Raw genomic sequence first — 9,674 nt, 5'->3', positions numbered from 1 at the left:
CGATGTTTCTCTCTAATTGATGTTTCTAACTCTCTATCCCTCTCCCTTCTTCTCTGTAAAAAACCAATAAAATATATTAAAAAAAGAAAACTAATATTTTATGTAACTTTATTATATTGCCCAAAAGAACTTCTGAGCTCACAGATACTTAAAGTATTATAAAAATGGATCCTTAGACTTTAAGTCCATCAAAGCACATGGCAGTTTGAAACCTGACACTAAAACTCATTCAACCTCTTCTATAAGTTTTTGAAAATTATTGGTCAAAACCAGTAATTTATCTAGAAATAACCATTAAAATAATTTTATACCAGGGTATGGTAATTCAGAACCAATATCTATTCTGCTTATCATAATGGGTTTCAGGAGAAACATTCGGTGTACCACTTCAGTATATAACATTTATGACACACAAATCTTAGCATTGTAAATGTTGCTATTTCATATACTTATTTGTAAAGGACCCACATCAGCAAATCTCCAAATCGGGTTATCCAGATAGTGGAATAGGATAAATGGGAAATGATTATTTTTAAACTATGAAAAAATTATGTACCAAGCATTTTAGTTACAGTAAAAGTAATGTCTTCTTTTATGGGGTATGATTCCTATCAAAATTTGTCGGAGGAACTGGTGAGCTGGTAAACAGCAGGGCTCTAACTTGCTCTGTATAGAATTTCTCTGAGGACCTGAAGAAAGAAGATATTTTTTATGCAGAGAATGAAATAAGGACAACAAGGGCTACTGCCACAGCCTCCGTTCCTGGATCGGGTTAGAGCCCAAGCAGAGAGAGGGCTTGGGACCTAACACTAGAGGTGCTGTTTCTATGAGAGATTTGTGAAACTGGGAGGTTGCAGCTCCTCTGTGGCACAGACTTGGGGAAAGTCCACTCTTCGCAATTATCATTATACCAGGCTGATGAGACAGGGGGACATATGGATTATACTTAGTACAACTAGGTACTCTAAAACTAACTAGGGGAACAGGGACATGCAAGGAAATTGTTCTGTTAAAAGAGACAAGAGATATGATATATTCTAATGCACTGCCTGAGCATTGATTGGATTCAATTAAAAAATATATGTATTTATAGAAGACATTTTGAAGTCAGTTGGGAGAATTTGAGTAAGAGCTGGATATTAGACACTATTAAAAATGATTGTTAATTTTGTTAGGTGAGAAAATGGTATTATGGTGATATAGAAAAATGCCCTTATGTTTTGAAAATGCATGCTAAGGTACTTAAAAGTGTCTTGGTGTGTGTAATTTACTTTTAAATCATTCTGTAAAAACACCCAAATGATACAAATATGGCAAAATGTTAACTGTTGAATCTACCTGGCCAATATTTAGGGGGCTCATTTTATCCTTATATCTATTTTTCTATACGTTTGAAATTTTCCATATGTTTTATTTAAATTAACTGCTAAAGACTGCTTATTTTTCTAAAAAGTATGTCAAGTTTTTAAAATTAAACAAGAAAATATATTAAAATACCTAATTTAATCCCTATAGCCAATGACTCTATACATATATTCTTATTTTCTTTTGTGAGTAGTCTTTGTTATATGCTTTATAAACCCTAAAAACCAGTGATATGTTCTTAAAACATTAGTATATTAATATTTTACAAAAAGGTAATTACCTTGACCTGTATAGATGAATTATAACCCATACATCTTTGTCTGCATTTGTGACTTCATTCACATATTGATTTCCAGAAATTTCTATTAACTCTCCAAATTTTTGTTTTTTCTTAAGAGCTTTCCATTCCTGTAACCGCTTTTCTCTAATTAAAAAAATAAAATTACATAATAAAATTGTTATATTCTTAAGGTCATTCCCATCTACAGTAACAATTTAGGGTAATGAATGTAATGCTAGTACATATCAAACACTTAAAAAATTACAGAATAACTATTAAAATGGCATTATAATGCCAATTTATCTGTTTATATGGAAATCTGTGTTGTCATTAGTGTTGCAAGTAAGAAGTTAGCGACTGACTTCTAAATTTATTTTTATTTAAGACTAGGTCTTAATCATAGCTATAGAGAGTTTATTTAGATACTGAACCAACAAATTCTCCTATACAGGTTAAATACTTGTATATAATAATCATAACAATGGCTAACATTTATGGAGTGCTTATTATGTTGCCAGGCACTATTTTAAGTGCATTACATTAGCTTATCCTTGCAAAAAGCTGTGTAAAGTTAAATTATTTTTATCCCTATTTATGTGCTCTCAACTATCATGCTAAACTGACCTTCAGTCTAAAGCCTTTGTGAATATGTATAATTACTTGTTATAAAATTTATTACAGGTAGAGAAGTGATAAAGAAGAATGATGAGTTTGAACTCTACGGTGAGACTCGACTAGGTTTAAATACCAGTTCCTAGTTACTAGCAGCATGAATTTGGGCAAGTTATTTGATTTCTCTAAGCTTTTGCAAGGAGAATAATACCAATACCTATTTGCATGGGGTTGTTGGGAATTGAATGAGATAATACAGGTAAATTTCTTAGGATGGTGCCTAGCACACAGTGAGCATTCCATGTTACCTAGTTATTCATCCACAGAGAGCCTTAAAGCTTTCTTAATCAATTCTCAAAATTTACATACTCTGATTCAGTTGTTGAATGCTCGGATTCATGAAGCAGATCTAAATGTTTTCTGATGTGCAAATGTCTTAAAAGTTACCGATTATATATCCCTAAGTTATCTTGGGAATACTTTCTTCCCTTCTTTCTGTGTATTAACTATATTTTCTTATTTTCTGTATTCTTGCCTTTGCTGATCCTGGACAGACTATCCCTCCCAGGTCTAGCTAATTCTGAAAGATAGCAACCTCCTGCAGGACAGCAAATTCCTCAGATGCAAACCGACCAGTCCAGAGCCCAATCCCTCAATCACCTCTTTATTAAACTGAGCCACTAACCCTCTGCCCTAATTATCCCTGGGCTGGATACCAGACAACTAGAGACAGTCACTGTAGCCCACAGCCTGCCAAAATTATTCAAGCTAGCCAATCCTAAATCTGCTTACCCTGCTTAGCTTGTCTTTCCCACGGAAACCACAATGAAGGCGGGTGCCCATGGCATCCCTTCACTCCTGCCTCTCAACCAACTCCAGTGCTCCCCTGTGGGGTCTTGTATTGTGGTGCATGCTCCCTGTTCTTGAGAACTCTGAGTAAAAAACTCTTTTCAATGTCAATTATCTCCTGATCTGTTGGCTTCACTCTACATGAATAGATACAAAATCCTGGCTATATTTTAAAAACACTCTGTCCTTATTTTACTAATTAGAAACATGTTAGGTGAAACCACTCTACGTAACAAGTAATCCAAGCAAAATGAAGCCTAGAGGAGAATGCCAAGAATAATGACCCACATCTAGGGAGGGCCCCTCTCACAATTTTCAAACTGAAGTCCTTCCATTTTCCCTCTACTGACCCAGATATTCAGAGTTTAGTTCCTCCAAAGATCTTCTGGGAGCTGATTTTTTGGCACTGAGTATTTAATATCAAATTCCTCAATTTGACTCACTGGCTTAATATCTTTCAAAATTTTCAAAAAGTTTGTGTTCCCTACTTAATGGTGCAACTACCAACTATATCTCTTTCTCCTCCCCTCTTCCACCTCTCTTCCTCATTGTTCTTTGCTATGTCAATGGAATTAGGCAGGGAGAGACAGAAAGACCTGGGTTAGTGTTGCCATCAGGAAGTGATTTAATGCTCAGTAGCCTGCATTTTACACCCAACAATCATATCAGGTGGGACTCAGTTGAAGAAAGTCCTAGATATTTTAAGCAGCAAGAAGCTTAATCTGTGAAATTAAGTGATTTACAAACTCAATGGAAAGGAGGGGGCTCTAAACTGGGCTATCAAAATGACTCCCTGAGCAACATTGCAAAATTGGTCTGCCAAGGGAACAGGTTTCTCTGCTACAATCCAGAAACTTGGGAAATTGGAACTACTGTTCCAATTGTGCCCTAGAACCTAATTCCTCTGGGGATCAGAAAATGGCTGTAACAACTGCTCTCTCTAGGAACCTATCTCCTTAGCAGTTACTGGGAGAAAATGACAAAAGACACACCTGACAAAGGACTGTTGTCCTTAATATATGAAAACTCTAAAAATGCAACAATAAGAAAACAATCTGACTTAAAAATAGGCCAAAGGCCTGATAGACACTTCACCGAAGAAGATTCAGAGATGACAAATAAGCCTATGAAAGGGTGCTCCACATCTATGTCTTCGGGAAAATGCAAATAAATCAAGAAACCATTACACACCAAAGAGGATGGCCAAAATCTGGAACACTGACACCACCGAATGCCAGAGAGGATGTGAAGCAGCAGAAACTCTCATTCACTGGTGGTAGGAACGCAAAATGGTTCAGCTTTTGGAAGACAGCTTGAATGGGCCGCATTTTCCCATTTCTTTGCGATTCTCTTGTTGAAACTGAACATTTGATTCATATAATGTGATAACTCTGGAAATCAGATTCTCCTCCTTTCCCATGGTTTGTTTTATTATTATTGTAAGGTGTCCCTAGCTAGGGATCAGCCTGAGATGAAACCATAACATCTTCTGTGAGCCTTCATCTTTTCCAAGGCATTTAAATTCCCCCATATATATGGTTGTTTTTTAATGTCCATAAAAAATAGAGGTGGCTCCCTTAAATGCTCTGGAATCCCCCTGAGCCAATGGGGTTGACACAGTGATACCCAAACTCTGTGCCTGGAACCTCTGCATTCAGAAGCAGCACTCCACAATCAGAACACAAAGTCCTTATTGCTCACCCTGCTCCAGCAAGCTTTACCAGAAATAACGGTTGCTGTCCAAACAGGAGCCTGCCATGGAACTAGAGGGTGAGAGATGGATAGCTATCACCAACTAAGGACTGAAGTCAGCCACTACTAACTGCAATTTACCAGCCAAGTTTTATCCTGGAAGCTGCAAGTGTCCAAATAGACTGCAGAGTTCCAAAGCTGTCACTTCAGACATTTTCAGCCAATGCAATTGTTGTCTAGGTAAACAGATGGCTTTCTGGAGTTTTCTATTCTGCCATCTTTCCTGACATCAACTTGGTCAGTTTTTTTAAAGTTCCTCAAATTTTGGTTTCTGGTGTCTTCTTATTAGATTGAGATGATTAATTATTAAAAAGGACACCACAGAGGTGATGTGTCATCTTCAGCACATCATATCAAGTTACTTAATGTCAACATGTATTATTGATCATTTTAACCTTGATCATTTCCCTAAGATGGAATCAGCCAAAACTCTACATTGTAAACTTACTATTTCCGTATAGTTACTAAATATTTGGAGGGGGAAATACTTTGAGATTATGCAAATACCATGCTTCTACTTAAAATTTCATCCACTCGTTTTAGCATCTATCAGCAGATCTTGCTCATCAAGAATTTATTGCTATGGTGATATAATGATGATTTTTCTATTTTCCTCATTCCATATACACTTATTAATTGGAATTCTTTAGTGAGGGAGAAGTGTTATTTCTTTTGAATTCGTTCATGTATTCAGTTAATTACTTATATCATTATGGACTCATGGATATTTTATTATTTATTTTATAATCTAATATTTTATCTTTTTGTTGTTCAAGTTGTTGCAACTCTGGTCATTGAGAGATCTTTTAGTTTGGCTTCTATACCTTAAACTTTTTTATTTTTTTTAGCACTTCTTTACTTGCTGGAACCATATGATGCTCAAGACATGTACTGTACTTTCACAACTCACAATGTGGAATAAAGCAGTTTTCCAAGGAACACTAGTTCAATTTTTATGAGTGCCAGGTATGTTCACTGTGACTTGACATTGCTGCTTCTAACACAATTTACTGTTTTTTTTTGTTTTTGCTTTTGTTTTTGTTTTTTAATGTTAAGACAACCTTGCATTCCTACGACTACTTCTCCAAAGTTTATTATTTTTTTTAAAAAATTGCTAGACTTAATTTGCAAATATTTTGTTTAAATTTTTGTGCCTGTATTCATAAGTGATATCTTCCTCTGGCATAACATTTTTATAATCTCTTTGTCCGTTTTTAGAATCAAGATAAGTTGGGTAATGTATGCACCTATTCTAATTTCTGAGAGAATTCATGACTGGCAATTAATTATTAAATTATAGAAACCATTGACAGGCATCATGAAAGAAGGAACATCATGGCTCTCTATTTATTGGCTGCTTATTGATATTTTCCACTTTACTCATGTATCACTTGATGAAGTCCTATGGTACATTATTGGATAGTTTTTAATTCAAGCAAAGGCAAAAAAAATTCAGGAAAAATTCTACTTTATATGTTAGTTTTAAAATCTTAAAAATTAGTTTTGTTATTTTTAAAATCTATTCTGTAGACAAAATAGGGCTTTATCTTAGTTTCATTTTTACAATTCTTCATTCCAAAACTCATAAATTACCCCAATGAATCACTGTACCTATATGTTTCAATAGCTCTCATATCTTCATCATCAAATTCATCTTCAGCCTCCTTCAACTGTGCAAGAGTCATCTTTTCATATGGTTTAACTAAAACAATATAAATTGTAAGCAGTTGAATTGTTTAAATATTAATTTTACTTTATAGTCACATGTCTAGAAAAAAGATATATTAGATAAGTGAAGATCAAGACTATCTTTAATGTTGCAGTGTTTGCAATATATAAAGCTATTTTGTGGTTAACTGCTTTAGTTTTGTTTAAATATTATTACTCCCTCAGAGTTCACAGAACTACCAGGCTACATTTAAAAGTAGATGTAAAGCCCTAACTGGTTTGGCTCAGTAAATAGAGCATCGGCCTGCGGACTCAAGGGTCCCAGGTTCGATTCTGGTTAAGGGCATGTATCTTGGTTGTGGGCACATCCCCAGAAGTGGGTGTGCAGAAGGCAGCTGATTGATATTTCTCTCTCATCGATGCTTCTAACTCTCTGTTCCTCTCCTTTCTTCTCTGTAAAAAAATCAATAAAATATATTTTAAAAAATAAAAGTAGATGTAAAAATAAATTAGACCTCAGAAATTTAGATTTTCCCATGTTCCAGGAAATCTTGACAAATAATATATACTACATAGAATAATCAAAATATAAGGTAATCACATGGTAAAAAAAATTATGATCTAGAGAAAAAAAAGCTCACTAGGTTACATACCAGGACATTTCAGCTCTGTTATTAACTGGCATGTGAATTTTTAACACATGAATTAAGAATTTTAGGTATCAGCAAAAGTATGGTGGGACATACTAAATGATTTCTAATGTCCTCTCTCCCTTGAAATTCATGAAATACACTATCAGTAACATAACTGTATTACCCCCTTCATCCAGCCCACCAAATGCACAACTATACCCATTGCTTCTTTCTGTAAACGTAAAACCATTTCTTCAATTTCATCTTTTGGCTCTTCTTTTGGAGGAAGAATGCCAAAATCTCTTAAAATTTCATTCCATTCTGTATCTTCATTTGGATCCTATATAAAAATAGAAAATCTATTAACATAGTTGTGTATTTTATTATGCGTAAAATTAATATGTAGCATTTCCAACTATACACTGAATTCTACAGGTAAACATATAACTAGTTTCAAAGACTAAAACCAAAGTGACCTCCTTTTTCCCATTTCCCAGAACTAATGGAACTACACAGTTTGATAAACAGGATACATTCTCTACCCTCAAAATTACACTGAGGTGTTTAATAAGAACAAACAATAATTTAGAACACGTCAAATATTAATGAAGTAAACTCAAAAAGTGAAGGAATATTCTCTGGTGAATATAGTAGACAAAACCAATTCACACCATGAACAAATACTGTTTTGTTGCTATTTCTACATACACATTCACCACCTCCAGGTGCACTCGCTTCTCTTTTCAGCTATACCGTTTCTTAGGATCCATATTCCCTGGTTAAATTTTAGAAGAGGCCAGGAATCTGTTTATAGTTCCATTTCTGTCTAATCACAATTTCTTTCTGTGAAAGTTAGCCTTTTTAAAAAATATATATTTTATTGATTTTTTACAGAGAGGAAGGGAGAGAGACAGAGAGCTAGAAACATCGACGAGAGAGAAACATCGACCAGCCGCCTCCTGCACATCTCCCACTGGGGATGTGCCCGCAACCCAGGTACATGCCCTTGACTGGAATCGAACCTGGGACCCCTCAATCCGCAGGCCGACGCTCTATCCACTGAGCCAAACCGGTTTCGGCGAAAGTTAGCCTTTTTTTTCTTTATTACTTAGGATTTGATTTTTTTCCCCTGCTTTTCCGGAAGTTGTCAATCATATGTTAACTATTGTTTCTCTGGTTTGCCATCCATTTTTTTTCTGATATTTCCAAAAGAAGGGAGTGAATACTGTGGCAAACAAACTATAAGATCACCGGAATGAGCTCCACCTGCTGCTTTTCACATCCCTGAATAATCTCCTCTCCTTGATGATGGGTGGGAACTGTGCCATGCTGTTAACCAATAGAATATGGCAAAAGTGAAGGAATACCATTTCTGTGATTGAATTCCAGAGCTTGTAACTTCTATCTTGCCAGCACTCGCTATCACTTGCTGGCTTTGATGAAGCAATTTGCCATTGCTGAACACTACTGTAGATTTTATAAACATTGTCCCACAAGCCCACCCCTCCTTCCTTCCAACAGGGTCAGAAATAGGACAATGAAGCTGCCAGTGCTGCTCCATGAACAGGGATGTGGGCTGGACTGATGGGAAATATTTAAGAGAAACTGGCTGGCTAAGGCTTAGATTACCATAATGGTGCCTGTCAGGAGGGAGTATATGATGCTTTGAGGAATCTATGTATATAACAAGCCAGCGACCATAACGCCGTAATGACTGGTGGCTATGACGCTCACTGTGGCCAGGGAACAGGCCTGATCAGGGGGTGGGGCCGGCCAGCCAACCTCCAGTGGCCCCTCCCCCTGGCCAGCCCCACCCCAGATGGGCCCCCACCACGCTGATTGCCCCACAGCCCCTTCCCCTGGCTGCCCCGCCCCTGATCTCCCCTCCCCACCCCAATAGGAGGCAGGGCCAGTCAGCCAACCTCCCACAGTCCCTCCCAGAGCTGGCCTCGCTCCCTATGGACCCCCACCACCCTGATTGGCCCACAGCCCCTCCCCCAGGCCACTGGCCCCTGATCGGCACCCCTTACCCCATTCAGGGGCAGGGCTGGCCTGCCCACATCCATAGCCCTTGCCATGGGAAGCCCCACCCCCAATTGGCCCCCAACCCCAATCAGGGGCAGGGCCCACCAGCCAATCACCCATGGCCCCTCCCCCCAGCCAGCCAGGCCCTGATCAGCCGGGACCTCACCCATGCATGAATTCATGCACTGGACCTCTAGTAGTAGAAATAAGAAATCAAGGGGCATAAGGGATTGCCGTGGCAATGTGGCTTTGGCTATGCATGTTGGAGCAGAAGTCAGATTAATGAACTTTGTGGTATTCATTTTTTAAAAAGAGGGTATTTAACATGGAAAGGATGTAGAACTGAAGACTCAATAGTTTGACTTCGGAAATTTATTTTTGGTTCCATTGACCCTATCTGGCAAAAAAAGGGGTCTCTCTAGCATTGAATTGATGGAACAAATGAAACGCATGCTTTGCATCAATACAGTCTGAAAATATTTCCAAAGTAT

General features: G+C 37.3%; 1 protein-coding gene across 1 annotated transcript in view; it reads right to left on the bottom strand.

The window, feature by feature from the left end:
- The window catches only part of PDCL2 (phosducin like 2), a 22,870-nt gene extending 13,646 nt beyond the window's left edge, over nucleotides 1-9,224 (bottom strand). Inside the window, exons 1-5 of the mRNA XM_006757838.1 lie at nucleotides 9,189-9,224; nucleotides 8,410-8,487; nucleotides 7,378-7,498; nucleotides 6,470-6,560; nucleotides 1,646-1,789 (exon numbers count right to left, since the gene is read on the bottom strand). Of these exons, the coding sequence (XP_006757901.1) occupies nucleotides 1,646-1,789; nucleotides 6,470-6,560; nucleotides 7,378-7,498; nucleotides 8,410-8,487; nucleotides 9,189-9,224 (470 nt within the window). The remainder of the gene's footprint in view (nucleotides 1-1,645; nucleotides 1,790-6,469; nucleotides 6,561-7,377; nucleotides 7,499-8,409; nucleotides 8,488-9,188) is intronic.
- Nucleotides 9,225-9,674: the final 450 nt, after the last annotated feature.

This window comes from Myotis davidii, unplaced genomic scaffold, assembly GCF_000327345.1.
Source record: "Myotis davidii unplaced genomic scaffold, ASM32734v1 scaffold173, whole genome shotgun sequence".
Taxonomy (NCBI): Eukaryota; Metazoa; Chordata; class Mammalia; order Chiroptera; family Vespertilionidae; genus Myotis; species Myotis davidii.
This window is presented reverse-complemented; position numbering and strand designations above follow the sequence as displayed.